Source organism: Spodoptera frugiperda, chromosome 1 (assembly GCF_023101765.2).
Source record: "Spodoptera frugiperda isolate SF20-4 chromosome 1, AGI-APGP_CSIRO_Sfru_2.0, whole genome shotgun sequence".
In the NCBI taxonomy this organism is placed as follows: Eukaryota; Metazoa; Arthropoda; class Insecta; order Lepidoptera; family Noctuidae; genus Spodoptera; species Spodoptera frugiperda.
Window position 1 is genome coordinate 12,604,406 of NC_064212.1, and position 19,701 is coordinate 12,624,106.

The 19,701-nt window shown below is 36.0% G+C and overlaps 1 protein-coding gene across 16 annotated transcripts in view; it reads left to right on the top strand.

Annotated features, from left to right (window-relative positions):
* The window catches only part of LOC118273629 (patronin-like), a 50,466-nt gene that overhangs the window by 1,365 nt on the left and 29,400 nt on the right, over positions 1 to 19,701 (top strand). For 8 of the 16 annotated variants that reach the window (XM_050696565.1, XM_050696610.1, XM_050696598.1 and 5 more), the window contains exons 1-2: positions 1,274 to 1,538; positions 16,231 to 16,326. In XM_050696565.1, coding sequence (XP_050552522.1) covers positions 1,416 to 1,538; positions 16,231 to 16,326 — 219 coding nt within the window. In that variant the 5' untranslated portion in view covers positions 1,274 to 1,415. Of the gene's footprint in view, positions 1 to 1,269; positions 1,539 to 16,230; positions 16,327 to 19,701 lie in introns of those variants that run through there. The other 8 variants (XM_050696578.1, XM_050696604.1, XM_050696644.1 and 5 more) reach the window with 5 other exon arrangements.

The following is a 19,701-nucleotide window of genomic DNA, read 5'->3' on the forward strand; positions in this document are numbered from 1 at the left end:
AGGCAAATTCTTATTTAAAGCTTAGTAGAATAAACAATTAAGTATTTTTGAGTATTTTCAAATATGCACTATTGGCACATTGGCTAGGCAACCAGCTTCTGTGTGTACATAACAGATTGTTTTAAATAATCAAATAACTAGATCATCTATGCCTAGAGCTATGCTAGGATATATCATAGTCACATAAGAATATGGGTACACATAAAAAAATATATTAATAGTTATTTAACATCAAAAACGAACAAATAGGTACACATCAACTAGGCTACTGAAAATGCCATGATTGAGGAGGATTATATTGGAGCAGTGATTTCCAATAAGAAGTTAACTACTGGATTTGAGATTGAGTGATAGCAAATGTACCAGCTGAGTCGAAAGATTTATAATAAAGTGTTATACATTAAATTGGGTTAAAGTGAAAACTAATTTTCACCTCTTCATACCGTTTTCCAGGAAAAACAAGTAATAAGTAAAATTATTTTGTATTTTTAGTGGACAGTATACTTACTCGATGTTGCATTGTCAATCTCCATAATGTAAGCAAAGAGAAAATGTGTCACATTGCATATTGTGTGCTAAGTCGGTGTTCATGTAATATTCACTGAGACATACTTTTTAAAAGGTCAACGCTTTTGCCTGGTAAATAACTTGACAAAATTTTATTCTAACTGTGAATTTTTGTAACTAACTTGGTGAGGTAAAGTATATTTTTGGGTATTGATTACAAAGTATCTAATTGTATTTATAATTAAATGTTGCTAGAAAATGTTTGTTTTAAATAGTTAAGTAAATGATAAAACCTAAATCTGTTACTCAAAAGTCACAAGACCACTATCTTTAGAGTTTACTGGAATTACAATTTGGGATCAGGAGACCTTAACAGAATGTTTACTTATATTATTAGTATTAAGTACCTCACTGAATTTGAAGAGGTTCTAATAGATTTACAAGGACCACTTAACTAACTACTCAATGCAACTTAAAAAAAATAATCAAAAATAGTTCTATGTTTGACATTTAGATTTATTTACTTAACTTGGTCTTACCATTTATTTTGATAAGATATGAACTAGGTAATACCATGTAAAAGTGCTCAACAATGTTATATCATCCATATCTGATAAATAAAAATACATAACTAGAATAAGATTGAAAAATATACAGAACTTTAAAACACCTTAAGCTTAGGACGGAAGTGCAAACAAAACTAGCGCGCTTATCTAAGTTTGTCCAAAGTTGTCAGTTCGGTCTCGTGGTAGGGGGCGCGAGCGCGGCGCTGAGTTGGGCGTGCAGTTGAAACGCGTCGCGCGCGCAGGTCGCCGTGCGCGCGTTACCCGCGAACTTATCGAACACGCCCGCGCGAGTGATGTCACAAGGAGAACCAGTGGTTACTGTGCTGTGATTGTGAATTAACTATGGTAGCCATGGTGGCATCAGCTTCTGGATATGGCACCCTCCGCCGTTTTCTCAGCGTGCCCGAGGGACAGCACTCTGTTGCTGAAGCAGGGGTCGGACCCAGCAACTCCGTCGCCGTCTCGGTAAGATCGCAGCTCGGTTGTTAGGAACAGTTAAACATAAAGATGAATGATAACGTTATGCGTTTGGAATGCCGCCGTTAATGAGTTGTTGATGCGTTGTAGTTTATCGAGGTGTGACTGTAATCTACCACAATCCGCGCTATGAATCGATGCCATTGATAAGTTTGTTTGCGATATGATATGCCTTATACATTAAATGTATTACTTGTTAGTTAATCAGTACGCGATAAAGCGTCTTCTTCAACAGTTTAATTGACAAACCTAAAGGCCAGAAACTTCTCAATCACATTATTCAGATTTGCCAATCATTTCGGATTAAATTGTCAGTAATGAATGGATAGTGTAGAAAATTGGCGGATTGACAGTAATTTTCGAAAAAATTAAGCACTAGAAAGTTTCGCTCAACAAGTTCCATTAGAACGTATACGTGCGTATTAAAATTACTAGACTAGTGCAAAAAATACCTACTCTAGTGTTCGTGAGTGGATAACGAAATCTTTATTATTACTAGACCGTTTCTCATTGACCGGTATTGCTTTAGTTCGGCTCTCCGGTATTACCAAAATCTCGAAACTGGTTCAGCACACCACATTAAGGCAGCTAAAAAAAGAATCCGGACAAATCCATCAGTCTACTGCTGTCTGTAAGCGTCCACGGTGGGGTCATCAACCTTACTTTCCTTTTTATTATTCCGCTGTGTAATATTAGCATCGATCGAAAATCCGGCCTTGGCCTCACACGGACCATTAGAACAATTCTTTCGATGATGATGTCACCCTGATCTGTCGGGGTATATGCGGGATACGGCCAAGGTTAGGCCAACAGACCGTGGCTATATCTCTAGCGGATCACGGCTCGTTGCTCACCATCCGCGAAAGGAGCACATCACTCACTGGCGATGGCATGGCGGCTGGTTACCGAGCCACATCAGATACCGCTTATTCGCTTTTTACCTTATGCGAATTAATTTGAATCGTGTCCACTTCATATAGCAAATTGGTGCAATAAACGTTCCACGTGCTTAAGAACGCTCGAGACGAGACGACAATTGAAGACTCGCAATTGTAGAAAAATACACCGAGGCAGTTCAGTTGCGACTTGTATGTTTTCCGCACCGGTAAGGAATCTTGATTACAGAGCCGATGATCAAGCCGTCCTTCTTCCCTTGTACTTTCTTCAGTATTAGTCTGCACCAGTGCGTAGAGAAAACGGCACAAATCAAATACGATCGCCATGATAATAACACAGTCAATGGAAATGGAGAGTAGTTACCTAGTAATTCACCGCGATTGTTCCAAGCGGTTTCCTTTCCCACCCGCTAGTTTTTCAAACCCGATAAAACAAATTTGAATAAGCTATTGATGTTGTTGTCTGACTTTCGCCTTATATTTTAAGAGAAACGTAACGTAAAATTGCAATGGAACTGATCCACAAATGATCCGCGTCGAGGGATTATGAAAAAGATTTATTTCACGCTTAAATAATGAGAATGAATCGTTTTATCTGTTGCACGTAAAACTGGTTGGACCACATCGTGGAAGTACCTTTTGGAATGCTCATTTTATTTCATCGTACCTAAACGAGGCTAACAAGTTTACTTTAAGAATCTAATTAAAGCTGTCGAAATGACGACAAATTCTCACAACCATAACAAAAATCTTGGGAAAACAACTTTGTAAATACATGAAATGTCATTTATATTATTAAAACACTTTCTGATTGGATTCCATTCGAACTTGTATGTGTCCCAAAGCTCGTAGTGGTAGTATTTAGCACAGCTAGTTCCAGTAGAGGCAGCCGGACATGTTGCGACACGGCACATTGTGGTGCCACCTCTTGGTGCATACTTCCGCCCACGACGCTCTTATATGGCGAGGACCTTGTTACGGTTGCCATACGTAGAAACATCCACACGACTGGATTTTGCAATGTTGTCGTTTGCGTCGCCTTGTCCGGAAGGTTGTAATTTGTTAAATTCCTTCATCTTCAGCTGGTTCGAGTTCATATCATAATTACTTGATGTATTCTTAATTGATCAGTAAGTACCTGGTAACCTTTGTTGCTACTATGTTTCTGAGTACGGTATTGTGAATGGGGACACACAGTTGTATTCTCATGCAAATTTAGAAATTCTTAATAGATAAAGTAGGTAGCCCAGTGAAGTAACTTTAGCTGCTATAAACATTACGCAAGATAGAAGCTCTATAAACAAAACTTATTACCCACGCCCCTAATGAAACTAATACTTTCAAAAATGATCAAAGTGAAATGAATGGATGAAATAAATCTTAAGCAGTCACAATTGAAGGCGGACGTCGATCAAAGATTAGAACCGCTCTTAAAGCAAGTGTATGGTTGGCTGCGATGATCCGTTCCCAGATTAGTCTGGTTAAGAATTTCTTCATAATTGTAGCACGTATGCAGCGTCTAACAATCGCGGTGTCAAAGAAAATATTAATTAAACTCGTCACACTCGCTACTTAAGTGTTATATCTGAGGGGAAATTTTAATTTAGTTGAAGAAATCTCCGATTTCTTTTTATCAGGCATGCTTTACTGTATTTTCGACCGCGTTTAGCACTGGTACACCATAATTAGCAGTGTTGTTACGACACCTATGTTTAAACGTGATGACAAATTGAATGTGTCCGTTTACGTTATGTCATGAATGTGCCGTAAAGGCGTTAATTGTTAGTTTTACTAACAATTCGAATAAATGGGCAATACAAACATTAATCATCGGTGCCAAACATATCGTCAGGAAAACATTATTTTAGTCTGTGACGGACGGCTTGTTGAGTATCCTTGAGTTACGCCATCTGTTACGTCGTTTGTCCTGGTTTAATATTTGTTGTAAACGGTTGATTTATTAATATTATGTCCACGCTAAACAACTAATATAGGTATTAACCACCCAAATTGAATGTTCATTGCTCTTGAATAAAAAAATGTTATTAGATATTACTTAACCCGGAATGCGGTTACGTGTTAACATCAATGTATTGAGGCATTCGCTATGATAGCCGTGCCAGAGAAAGCTATAAGAGGAATGTTTTGCGCGGTTACTTTCATGTGGTCGAGCTTTATATTACATGCCAGTGAAGAAATTGCACGTTCAAATCATATCTGTTGTGAACCTTCACATGTGCCGTGCGATACAGCTAATCTCCAGCTCCATTATAGTGGGAATATCGCTGTCTTCTGGAGAAGTCGCCATGTTTTATTACCTAGCTATGAAACGCAAGCAATTACTTTAGCATGCTTGGGTGATCGGTGCTCTATATCTTTTATAATTATTAATTTACTGCCTCGCTACGAATAGATTGAAATCGAGTTATTTAATTTTGCAGCAGTTCTCCTTTTGGTTGTCTTAGTATTACTTAACAACTATCTTTCTTAGGAAGTGTTTTTAATGTTTTATACGATAGGAGAGGCGATGAGCCATCAACCTATTATAATAGTTTGATACTTTGTGTGGCTTCTATCCATCATAAAACTATAATTTCGTATTAGTCTCAGTGTATTTTACTTTAGTTCGCCTGTGTTCATGATTTAAAATTATAGTTTCATTTGAATCCGAATTTAGACATAATTTCTAGAATAATTATTCTAATTTTCCGTGTCTAATTGCGATACTAATTTGAAACTATAACAATTATATTATTTTTGGTACAAATATTTAGTCAGCCGTGTCGATGTTGGTCAATAATATTGGTACAAACATGATGTCATTGCGAAAAGTGAAATTGTGCCCGGAAGGCATGTGTTTGTACAAATCACATGCTAACAATCAATTGTTTGAAAGCAATATTGAATGGGACTAACGCCATTCATGAACAAAGCTCTTTTTGCTCTCGATTGGGTATACAGATTCAAAACATGCTGGTTGTGATTGGAAAACTGTGCCGTATACTGTTCTGGATGCCAAAACATGGTTCTTTTCAATAGCACACGACAATACTAAGCTGGATGTTGAAGCTATGAAGAGTTGAAGATTCTACAGTATCCAGCAGCATTTTGAATTAGATTTGGTAATTGTACAACAATTTTACGTGACAAATTGTTTAGACATGTATGAGGCTAATGACCATCGATTAAATTATTTTTCACTTATTCAAAATATGCCAATTTCCTGCCTTATAAAACGATTTTACTGAAACCAACTTTCTTCTCCGTTAGTCATACGGGCTTCACAAAAATTAAAAATGTTAAAATAACTGCAATTGTCGGTAAATTCTAGATAGAAAGAAACATTACGTATGTAGTGGATGCTTCAAGGTTACAACATCACTTTCTCTGAGACTTAACTCTCATGACGAGATGTGTTATCGTGTTTCACTGTCTCTCTTTATCTTGTTATCTCAATCATCTGACATTTTGTATACGCTTATTACACTGAACTCAGCACTTGTTATTTCCATATTTGTTATCTTTAATTTTATTTGTTTGAAAGTCGATAAATTAGTCCTGCGCTCACGCCTAAAATGCGCTTTGTTAATTCAACTACAAGATAATGGTCAAAACTTTTCATCCATAATTCTTGAATAGACGATGATTCCTTTCAGTCACATTTCTTTTCATTTGATGATTCGTGACGAGTGCAATGGTCTTTGGTTATTTTCTATTTTTATTCAGATTGCGAAACCATTATGGACACAATTGGCGATTCTTATTTTACGTCTGCGTCGACGCACATTTTTTCGCTTAACATTTCTATTTTTTCCTATTATGGAACCTCTGCATGACTAATCTAATAAAAAAAAGATTTCTGTCTCGTCGAGATTATGTAATAAGTTTAGTATTTATCACTTTGTTTTTGTAGTTCAGTAAGTATTAGGCCTTCGTGGTCTTTCTTCGTAGACTCTTCAAGATCAATTCTTTTATGTAATGCTTCGTCATGACTGATCTAAGTTTCTGTACCTAATCTATTTATAATAGCTGTGAGTGATTTCAAGCAATCATCTCTAGTCAAGTGTAACACATTACCCGCTTTGGATAAGTCTACTAGTTCTTTGAGAATTTCTTGCTCAAATGATTTTTGACAAGCATGTTCAGCATTGACCAGTATTCAATGAGCTTGTGTATGAATGTGTAGGAAAACTGAAAGTGCTCAGGAAACAATAAAACGGTAGCTATGCAAGCGGCGGGAAATCGTTTAGTGCTTCCAGAATCCTAAATCTTCACACCGCATGCTTACCCTAAATAATTTTCCATGAAAGTCCATTTCACGCATCTCGTTTTAAGATGCGGGGGATTCTTGTGCAATTCCCTTAGCGGTCCGGATTCCATGGCAAGTGGTAATGTCGTGCAAACTGCCAGTATTGTGCGCCGCAACATCCGTGGGAAATCTTGGAAACGAGCCTTGCATGCATAAGTAACTGGCCCCTATGCTTAGGATGCAGTTTCATCATTCACCACGTTGCTGTTATGAAAGTTACACGCAGGATTCTCAGGTTGTTAACTTGTTAATATTATCTTAATAGATATTGCTAGTTGTTTTAGCATATTTAGTAGGGAACTAGGTATTTTACTTGCAATAATGGTGTACTATTCTGATTATAGTTACAAGCTTTCTCCTTGCGTTTAATTTAGTACCTACTTGGCATTAAGCTACGAATTCTATCAGCTTTTGTAGTTAGTTAGTTAGTTAGTAGGTATTTTAAGATTTGTTTAAACGATGCCCATAACAATTTAAAATGGTAATTAAGTATATTTTGGGATATTGTACTTTTTCTACCCATAAGAACTTTGATCTTTGTAAAAACTTCATAGTTAAACGTTTTTATGGTGTGACGGAGTGCCGAATCGAATTGTGCTTACTTGATATCTTCGTTGAGATGTTATCGAGAGTCACGGAATAGATATTAAACTTTCCATTAAGTAATTTTACTCTGTAGATAAATATTTATTAGTAATTAATCACACAGTTCTATTTATAAACTTTTATTATCATAGAAATAGAAATGCTTTCTGGAATTTTATCTCCCTTCTAGATAATTTACAGGGGCTTGTAGTCTTTAATACGTAAATGTTTATCAGCTTAGCTATTATGGGCATTTTGTTTATTAAATTTTGTATCATAGTTGCCACCATCTTGAACAAAATGGGTTTTAAAATGCACATATGCAAGACAACATTATTGTAAAATATGGTAATTTCACAGGTGTTTGCTTGGTATCTGATAAATATTTTCACCTTTATCTTGCATCTTGAACTAGATCGTCAACCTGATCTATCGCCCATAACATTTGCACTCGGCACTGTCACGGTGATCTCTCTGATACCTCCACGCTTCGTATTCTAATGGAAACGCCAACATTTCTATTTGGACACAAACCTTGAACAGTTTAATGTTTTATTTTGTTGCTTTGATTAGCAAAGGCTCCACGCCTACTTAGATTTTTTGCACAATCGTGTTAGCATCAGAGTATCGAATGTTTGGGTGTATTAATGCTTCCAAAACAAGGTTTTATGTATATTTTGTGTTGTATCAAACCGTAATACCTAATTTAATTTAATAACACACCCGAAAGTAGCATGTAAGTAGTTATTTCAATTTTAGGTCACATATTTGTGACGTCGCGTGTGGCGACGAAGTATGGATAAAAAGCTCTTTCGGCTGGTTTGGCCAGATGTCGGTAACAACGCACAGACGACGCCTTCCATTGTTCACTAGTATTTATTTAATATTCGTGAACACACCAGTGTGATCAAAGACTACGTGAGTGGAATGCAGATGCTGGCCACAAACTTATTTACCTTAACAAACTTGTATCTAACAAGAAAAGTATTTCAGGTTATTGGAGGCGTCAACGAGTTTTGCCTTGCTTTCGCAATGTTTCCTGTTCACATTAAACCACTTTCGACATAAGTTATAATTTTATAATTCAATATTTTGACCGATCAGTGACGTAATGAGCTATGTAACGTCTAATAAATAGTGGTGAGCCGACGGTCATATCGATCGTCCGACGTTACTTGTAATGTAGTGGTGGTTACGAAATGTTTATATTATTAGTCGTCGTTGGCGTCGGTTGCTCCCTTTGCATATTGGCGCCACATCTCCGACTTTCACCGAGATATCTCGCTACTGCACCGTACAATTGGGTCATGATTTAGGTGGTTCTGAAATATTCCATAATTTTTGGGACTGTTGTTGTTACAACAAAAATTTAAGACTTTCACGGTCTTATCTAGAGAAAGATCATCCCACCCAAAACATAAATGTGAAAGGCTGCCAAGTTCGATAATATTGGAATGCTTCGCCTATAAAAGAAGTGAGATCTAAATAGTACCAAGTTCCATACACAGACCTCAGTTAAAAATGATATAACTTGGCAAGTTTTAATAGAAAATTATACTTGTACATAGAAAGTAAAACAAACTTGGCAAGTTTTCACACACTTTGTTATAAACCTACTAAACGCAATGAGTCAAGTATATAATTTTCTATTAAAACTTGCCAAGTTATATCATTTTTAACTGAGGTCTGTGTATGGAACTTGGTACTTACTTATTTAGATCTCACTTCTTTTATAGGCGAAGCATTCCAATATTATCGAACTTGGCAGCCTTTCACATTTATGTTTTGGGTGGGATTTCATTTATTTTTGTAAGGTTTATTTTCTTTTTTTTTTATTTTACTTTACTTTGACTAAATACAAACCTTCGTAACGAATTTTAGGTCGGTACGACCATTGGAAGATATAGATAATTTTTTTGTTTTAGTTCCTTAGGGGTATGAATTTACACCTTCATTATTTTTAAAACCGACTCACACTTGGCCATTTTCTGATTTTTTCCTTTACCTTGACCTAAAGACCTACCTGCATGCCAAATTTCAAGTCAATACGACCATTGGAAGTGGTCTAGGTTTTTGATGAGTGAGTGAGTCAGTCAGTCAGTGAGTGTATAGTAAAAATAGCGATTTTCTGACGTCAATATCTCAAGACCTACAATAGGTACATTAATGAAATTTTGTATTTTAGATAAGTAAGTAGATCTCGACAGATACCAGAAATTTCATATGCGTAGATAAAATAGATTTTGAGTTATAGGTGGGTCGAACTTGGCCCGAAATGGTTCGTGTAATATAACCCACGGCCGGTGTGTCGGTTTTTTTGCTCGAACTTGGCGGACACACTGCCGTGTGTCTAGATCAGGGAATGTACTGGGTAAACAGTGCGATATGTTATCGGGCATGACGATTTTAGCTTAAACATTGAATTTGTTATCGTTGACAACAATGAGTATAGACACGCGAATATTTAAACAGGCGATAAACACTACTTTGTTATTTAAAAATGAAATCTGTTAAAGAACTTAAATATTATTATCTATGTGAAGTATTTTAAATGAACAGTAAGTAACTTCCTCCCACTTCCATAGCGATCACAATGAGCCTTGACAGTGCCACGATAATATCAGCGTAGGCTCTGAGGCCACTGTAATTTTCATTAACATCGTTCGCGTGTGGCTGATCACACAAATTTTCATCCAAACGCAGACAGTCATCTGTGTAATATCTGTGTAATTACCGAATGTGATATAATTGTTTGCCTGGCCATAAAAACCTCTCTTGACGTCATTTTTTCAACTATAGGTCTTTAAATATTTGTCTGTCATCTTTTTTTTTTGGAAAAATCGTTTTACAACAAAAAAATGGATAGGTTAAGCCTCCTAGTTACCAACAGCCTACAACGAATTGCTCTACAATAAAGTTAATGGTCAATCGAGGCTGCGTGGGTTTTATGTATTTATAGTTCTTACTAGTTATGACTTCATCGCATCACTGATCTGTTGACATTTCTGCTCAGTGCTCATAATGGCAGTGTTCCGTCGCTCTGTTTAGATTTGATGATTTCTAAACAAATAGGTATCATTTATCGGTCTGTTTTGTGTTATTCAAATCGGTTATTAAGGTTCGCTTTCTATCAAGGTTATCTAGACAAAATTTTTACTTGTTTTTTAAATTCGCTCATCCAGTAATACACGTGCGCGCCTGTTATGATGAATAGTTACTGTAAATTGCTTTATTCTATTAGTAGTCTACCCAAACCATCACTATATAAATATCTATTTATTTTACTACAGAACAGTGAAGCATCAAGGCTATCATTACCTATTATTGCTTTTTTTTTTGCTAAAAAAACAACATTTTAGCAGAAATAGTCTGAGTAACCATCGGTCAGGTGGATCGAAGTGACTCAGAGCAGGGCAAATCATTTCTTGTTTCCTGCACCGCAAAACTAATTGTGTGTTCCATTAGTTCCGCTAGCTGCTAAAGCTCGGTAATGCTACGATTGCCCCCACAATACTAGGACAGTACCTGTATCTGCCATAAACATTCACAGTTTCACACACAATTGTAATAAATCATTACGAAGAAATTCTGGAAACTTCCTGCTTCCTGCTACTTGAGGCATATGTGAGACATCGTGCATTTTAAAATCGTTGGCGTTTAATGTTTCTTTACAAATATGCAGATCACGTTTCAATTGTCTATTGTATGCCTGATGTTAAAGTTATTTTCAATGTAATTTCGTGAGTACCTGGGACCTCGAGCTTCCTCTCATCTCGGCATCGTGATTCCAGTTATCAGTTTCCTATATACCAATTATGGCAATCTAATAGCACTTAATAGGGAACCTTGCTAAATTCCATTCAGGTGGTTGGAATTAACTCGGACGTTTTACCATGTTAGTAGTTTCCAATGAATATGTATTGATGTAGAGTTCTTAGGGGCAAGAAATTCTTTTTTCTCGGCGCCGCCATTCGTTCAGTCATGTCCCATATTTGGTCACCCATGAATCACTTCTCGTCAAACTTGTTGAGTATTGACTTTGTATAAAACTTATTTCTCGTGTGTTCGTTGCTTTGGACCCACGATGTCCCTTCCTTGAATTTTCACCTTGGATGTCTGTCTGTCCTTATTTGTATTAGCTTTTGTATTTCGTTACAGCTGTACCTAGGAAGCTGGCTCCAACAGGTGACTATTTTAGTTGACTGTAAAAAGTTGGACAGTGTTCATAAAACAAAAAGCTTGGATAGCAGCCGTTGCCAGCAGATGCAGGGCATTAGTATACAATATCTTACGAGACAAGCTGACCTATTAAAATGCCAATATATGTGAATTACAGAATGTAATGCATGATTAACTACACTAGTTATTGTAATTACCAGACACGCGACGTAAAATGTATTCGTTTACTAATCACTGTTTTGTTTCTTTCTGACAACTTTTTTCGCGCTAGCTCTAGCTATGCATGTATTTCCGTTTACCGATAATTTGTTGCCGGAATCATAAAAACCATTCTATAAAATTATAGCTGTTACTTATAATAGTAAATTCGCGTTTAAAGTGAAACTTTCGTTTCCTTGTTTTCTGCTCTATACAATATTTCATTGACTTTAACCTAATGATCTCACATTGTTTAAATCCCAAGATAGATACTTCGTTAACTGGTAAAATATTATTTTAGCAAATAGACCGAATTTAAGTATGTACCTACTCGGCTTATTTGATCAATCACAGAAGTGTCAAAATGTGAATCGATTATCTCACTCGCACTTATGAGAGAGAAGAGAACTTTTGTCTTCAGAGACATAAGTTAAAGTACTGGCGTACATAGTGTGGGGGCTGCGTGGGCGCTCGACCTCAGTGGATTGCGTGGGCTGCAGGTGCCAACGCACCTTTCCAGTTTCCGCGCATCGGCTGCCATGGACTGCGAGCCTTCGATCCGAATCGACGATAATCGACTCGGTTAACTGTTTACGATTGTTTTGCAACGAACCTTCACCCCGTTTCATAGATTCTATCTTGTTGTTTACCCATTTTGTTATCAATCCCAATGCTTTGGCAACTTCCTTGAATTAACTAGTTTTTTAATGCATTGCATTCAAGAGAGATTGTAGCAGCTATTACCAAAGCAACATCCACTGGATAATAATTGCATTAAGTTCTATGTTTGTGTTGCTTATCGTGATAAGGAGCTACTGTTATTTTGAATATAAACATGAAGAACATAAATAAAAATTACATTGCCCTTTGTTCCGCGGGTCAGGACGCATGCAGCTCAAGTACAGTTACTCACACTTCAACAAAATAATTAAATCCATGTGAAGGATAAAGGCATTGAGGGCATGCATTCAAAACAGGTTTTCTTTGAAATCACTATTTGCTACTGCGTGTCTGTACTTTAAATGGTCGCGTAATAATTCATGGAGCAGCGCATCTGCTCGTGAAAGCATCAATGATGTGGCGTCGACCTGTCTGTCTAATGGTCGTGTTCCGCTTGAGCTGAGCTGCTTCGCTGCTAATCTCTGATGGTCACAGTTGACAAACATGCAGGAAGTGGATTCTTCAGCTTGTGAAGTGTAACAAGGGTAGTAATGAGCAAACACCGACCACACCATTCCTTTGCCCACCCAAACGTGGTTTGGCCATAGGAGAGAGTGAAATGTGTGTACAGCGACGACTTCGCTAATTGCGCAGCAATTAACCACCAAGAATTGAGTGTAGAGAGTGGCCTGCCCGCTCCACTTGCTATATGTTATAGCGTGGTGTATGAAAGTACTTAATAGTCGGCTCTTTACGAGCGAAACGCTCCTTGCGTTTGCAAATTGAATGAGTTTGCTCCGACTGTGTTTATGTTTTTTAAATGTGTGAATTCGCTTAGAATTGAATTCAATTCGCTTCTATCTAGCAGTCTAGGCGAGAACTGTCCACTTGTTGAATTCTCCCTTCTCCAGTATGCATACGTTTATTTTATGAATATAAGATGTAAAGCAATTGGAATTTAATGCGCCGTGAAGAGATGTTGGGTATAAACCATGAACTTATTGCATTTACTTAGACCACGGTGGATCGAATTAATGAAAGTAACTATTGTATTTATAAACAAACATAACTAATATTTCTCAATCTTGTTTTCTGAGACGGGATTCTTGTCAGATAAACAATGTTAATGAATACTTGAGCGAAATATATTTACATATTAATCTTAATGGTTGGTTGTTAATGTTGTTATCTAATTGACATCAAAATATTTACAATTCAGACCTGTTTAAAGGTTTCCTCTAGATCCGTGTAACTACAAGTAAACAGCTGTGGATGTGTGTGTTTCCATTTACATATTTGGCACAAATGTTAACATTCCATCCCATATTTGAAATCTCAATTTATCCTACGCCTCACTATGCTTATTGTAGAATTAAAACTTTTTAGTCATTAGAACTAAAAGGTACAGAGGTAGACACCACAAAACCTTTTGTTAGACCTAAACCTAAATCGAAGTCCTGTAATTAATTTAAGCCCAGACTCCCCCGAGAAGGAGTTTCTAAACGAAACCTTTGTTCTGCCTAACTGAAATATTCGCTAGTTTGATTTAATATTGCATTTGAACAAGATTAACGACCCGCCGACAGTCTCCTGGGGTGTAAGCTACAGGTGTAGGCGGCCATAACAGTTTCAAAATGGTTGCCCCATTCCCCATTTACTCATTGGAGGTGGTAACAAAAATCTCCAGTACTTTTCCTGAGATTATCTGTATTTCAATGTCCATGTCTATTTCTATATGGAATGCTTTAATTGTCGAAGAATTTAAAGCATCGTCTAATTTTGGCGTTGTATTCAAAGTTTGAATCTTTGTTAATTAAATTACAGTGCGTCTATGAAAGAATTCCTTATAAGTTCTCATGAGATATTCTTGTTTATAATTTTTAATTCATTAAAACCATTTCGCATACTCGTAGAAGAATACATCTACACCAACGCAGAATCGACACATTGAACACATCCAATTGGAACTCAATGCCAATCAATCATTAAATGGAACGACAGATACTCTATTAACTTTTAACTGTTTGGCTCTCTTAGCATGATATTAGTATCTGCTAATATCTATCCGATTTCTTGCAAATCCAATTACAAGTTAATTAATTTTGATTAGGTAATCTATTCAAGAATTTTGATAAACGTTTTGTTATCTTCATCTATTCGTCTATCCACATAATAGACAGCTGTTCACTATACTTAAAGTATGAGTCTAGTTTGTCATCCGTATATGAAAGCATTCATGTTTATGTTACAAACATGAGTTTCCTTTTTATCCTCTGAAACTACAGTTGTTTACTGTGACATTCTTGATCGAGCCCGTCCAAGTAGCTTCCTATTTGGGAGTGTCTCCGTGCAGTGGACTATTTTTATCCGTGGCCGCATGCGCCGGCACGCGTCCGACCTTTCAGCTTTATGATTTGTCGACGTTCTGATACTGTTATTGATAGCCTTAGCTCATCTTGTTCATTTTTTGCTTCGTCTCTCTCCAATGTTTGAGGCGCATTTTCGAATAATGTTTCCGCTTCCAATGTAACTTTATTTTTGTTTGTTATTCTGTGTGGTATACTGAAGCCACTCTTTGATCGTAGCACTCAAATTTTTCGTTGGTGTCTGAATACTTCTTCTGACAGACTACATAAAGATTTCTTTTTTCATTTACATAGTTTATGTGTGCTCTGGTGGATGGATAGATTTTCTAAAATGTCTTTCAAGATACAATCAGAAAACCTCGAAACGTTTCTCCGTGTCGTGTGGCTTAACCGTACGTGTTATTAAAATTCTGCATCACAACGGATTTCTCAACTTCGTGATGCGTTTGCATGTTTTAAGTATTAGTTTACAGTAATTTAATAATAGATACCGATGGTTCGCGTGCTTACTTTCTCACTTGCATGACGAATTTGATGTAACAGAGTCGTGACAGGCTCTCAACAACTGGGTACGTACTTACAATATTGTCTATTTGATGATACTGATTCCATATGACCTTGACATTGAGCTTCGATGTTCATATGGATTATGCTCTTCGCCGCGGTCATATTTTATGACATCATTTTTATGTTGTATCGTGATGTAAGTTTTATTATCAGACGTACGATATTTAAGTACTCAAAGCGCGAAGGTATTCATGCGATGTAAAGTATTGAAAGAACTTTATAGTTGTACTGTCTGTACGTAGCATACGATACATGTCGTATTCAATATAGCGATGCCAAGAAGTAGTAACACTAAACTGAATTGGTTTTTTTAGTGCTGTTTTCCAAAGTAGAGTAACATTCATGGACGTTTTATTGTTTGTGCCAAAGAGTCAATTCAATTAACTTGTCTACAATCAATCAGTCTACTATCACATCAACGAGTACGGAGTGATGATAGTGCTGAACACAAATTAGGACAAGGACCACTTCGGTTCCACTTATTGATCAATGCGATCACAATAAGCGGACGTTGCCATAACGTGGCAGTGGTTGACAATAATTGTGGCAATCGACAGCCGACAACTGGCTCAATAGAACTGCTATTTGCAATTATTACCTCGTTAACAGATAGATGACGACCTAAGATACGAGTAGTTTGTCATCATTGTACTGGTTTATGGTTTTATATGGCGTACATATGGTGCAATGATCAATAGAAACTAGATTTGGGTCAGTCCAGCTCAAATTGCTTCAAGCCTAAGCTTACTGAAAGAACTAATGAAATTGTGAGTTAAGAGCAAAGTTTTAATGACTGCGGTTTAAAGTTCATATCGAGAAAAACTCGCTAATGGCCTAGTTTAGTTTACAATATATTTTTCTTATCTGAACTTCTGTACCGACTTAGCATAGATTTTAATCAGGATTTTCCATTGTTTCAGTCGAAGCAACGGGCATCGATAAAATGGCTGTTGACGAAGGCGTTCAACAACAGGGTCCCGGATAATCTTCAGGAGCCCTTTTACAGGGATCATGAGGTGAGTTCTAAATTAATTATAGTCTTATAGATATAATGGTTATCTGAAATCATGATTATTGTTTTAAACTAATTTAATATCGTATTATGTCCTTGAATGGATAGAATAATGACCCATTGTCTTCTAAATTTCAAAACAATAACATTTTCTTCTTGATTTCTCACGCTCGGATGTCCAAAATGGCATCATTGCAGTTCATCATAATGATAAACGTTGTAAACATAACTGGAAAGTATTTCACTTCTTAAAAGTTCAATTTATTTAACGTTTGTACTGTTGATGTTTATTATTTAGCTGCCTTGCTTTTCCGCATTCGGTACAATGTCAGAAAATACCTAGTTCTAGTATATTACATAAGTTAGTAAACTTTCTTCAAAAGAAAAAAGCAGTACAATGTGCCTTTGTATCGTGAACAATGATTAGTGAATTTTCGAAGTAATCATTGTTAGGTCAACAATTTGCGATGGCGTGTAACGTACAGGGTACAGGCTTACATCGTGACGTAATCACATTAGGGTTTCTATTTCGGTACCTAGGCTACACCATATAATAAAATCGTAGAAAAAATGTGCAATTGTTAGTCGATGTCGAACCCAAAAATAGTGCGCGCTAATCTCAGAAACGGCTGATCCGAGTTATGCGGTTTTCACGAATATATTGTGGGATGCTTAAATTTACATTTAGTGTTTGTTTCATGTCAATCGGTTCATAAATAAAAAAGTTATGTCAAATTAAAGAATCACGTCGAACATTCTATGCTTATACCATTAATCTCCGCAACTATTTGACGGATTTGGTTGAAATTTGGTACAGATATAGTTTAGAACCTTAGAAAGGACATAGATATATTTTTATTTCAAAAATAAAAATAAAATAAAAAAATAAATAAATAAAAATAAAATAAAAATAAAAATAAAATAAAAATAAAATAAAAATAAAATAAACATAAAATAAAATAAAATAAAATAAAATAAAAATAAAATAAAAATAAAATAAAAATAAAATAAAAGTAAAATAAAATAAAAATAAAATAAAATAAAAATAAAACAAAAATAAAACAAAAATAAAATAAAAATGAAATAAAAATAAAATAAAAATAAAAAAAATAAAATAAAAATAAAAAAAATAAAATAAAAAATAAATTTATTCCGGACATACAGCGCCATCTATTGTTCAATTTCGTACTTATAGTACGGAATTGAACAATGTCGGGCTGTTCCTATACTCCGTAGATAGATGGCGTTGATCGCGCAATGGTGTAATTACAATTAACAATTATTGTTCGGTTCATGTTATTGTTTTAATTCATTGGAAATTTGTTTTTACAAAATAGTAAAAAGCAATGAAAAATATAACATAATACAACTTTTAGTACAAAGAAAACGCTCTAACGGAGTATAGATAATTCTATGTCGATACACGACTTCGGTTCATGTTATTGTTTTAATTCATCGAAAAAAAGTTAGCAAATAGTAAAAAGGTATGAAAAAAATTATATCAGTATAATTAAACTTTTAGTACAAAGAAAATGCCCGAACGGAGTATAAATAAATAATCCAAGTTGCCACAAAATGTAAGATGTTAAATAAAGTGTATTGTGTTGTGTTTAGCGACAGTCGTCGCCTTTTCTGGGCGTAACTCTTTTGACGAATTTTTCTATTTGCTTTCTCACTGTGAATATAGAAACTCGTGTTTGTTAATCATACGTTTACTCTGTTTCATAACGTATGCATTGGATTTGTTCAACTGCAAGGCTTTGAACAGATACCTAGATATTTCAGTTTGACTTTTCTAAAACTATCGCAATCTTGAATAGTCAAGGCAATTTTTAGACAAGCTATAAGGCTGTTGTGTTATATCTATACCTAATCTTAAAGGTAATAAAGTATTTGGTAAAATGCGGAACTCGGTTTGGGGTCAAATACACGCTAGTTTAAGTTGCTGGCCATTTCCTACACATACTTAATGCAGACCATCGCCCCCTAACCTCCGCAATACGTAACCGGGTCAGTCCAAACTGTAAAGGTAACAAGTATTTTGGTGCCTACAATAGAATTATAGACTAGGTATGTTTACATTGAAAACTGCCAACAGTAGGATAGTGTTTACCCCAAGAAAGCGTGACGAAGCTATGAAAAAACTGCCTTACGATGTGAATGTTGATATCTCTTGAAATATATTAACTGCAACAACATTAGATCCTTTGAAGCAGATAAAAGAACGTTGCCCCCAAACACGGTCAATGTTCAGACATTTCTCAACTTGAATTTCCACTACATTTGTACTCGTATCCGTTCGTTTGTACTTTAAACGACTTTAATAGACGCTTCCACTGTTGTAAACAGTACATATTCATTTTGCTTACATATTCCATGTTCATCATTGACTAAAGATAATAAACACATCGAAGTCTGTATGTTTATACAGTTTTATGGTTCGTGGACGGTGCTCACTGCTCGCATTGCCCACGTCTGCCTCGCATTTGATTAGATCACAGATATTGTCCCAAATGGAGACAGGGTTCATATTTCAAAACTATTATTGCTAGTGTCTTATTACACGATTGTTTGAATTCTGTCACTCAACGAAGGATGAGATCATTTATTTTGAAACATTTCATTTCAAATCCGACGTTGAATTGAGTTCAATAAAAGTGCATTTTCCTCCGAAGAACAAATAGAATCGGTCACATGAAGCAGATTAGTTTCTCTGCGCGGATTTTGCCCGTGCCTGCTAATATAAAAGAAATTGCCTACTGCGGTAGATCTCCACAGACCGCCGATAGGATTGACCTTTCATTTCAAACCCTTTTTATTTTTCAGCCGGTTGCTGCGAGATTGTCTTCTGATATTACATTTTCATTTTATTTTTTATTCACTTTCAATTGCTTTTGGTATTGAAAGAAAAATGCAGTAAAATTGTCTACAGCATTTTTCTACTTCTACATAATAATCAAATTCTAGAAATAGAATTTTATTTGCCTTACATTTGTCAAATTCCTATCCTTGGATATAAATCCCAAAGAAAGGCTGATAATGACCATGAAATAACAAGGTTCACCTTCATAGCCAATGCCAAGCTAACCGCGCGTCATCGAATGTCTAACCGATTTGGTTGATTTTCGATTAACCCTTTCATACGTAAACCATTTTTATCAGCTGCCAGCTCGGAATGGCTGCCCTTGAAATAAAAGTTTAGTATGAACATGGTACAATATTGATCGCAACCATCCCGCTACAGTTGCTTTGGGTTGGTAACTAGTGTCACGCGAGCTTTCAGTAGTGAACAAAATGTGCTTATAGGAGTGTCCCTGGTAATTACGTCCTTATGACTGTGTTTGACCTAGTGGTTCCATGGGGTGAAAAATGGCTGTGA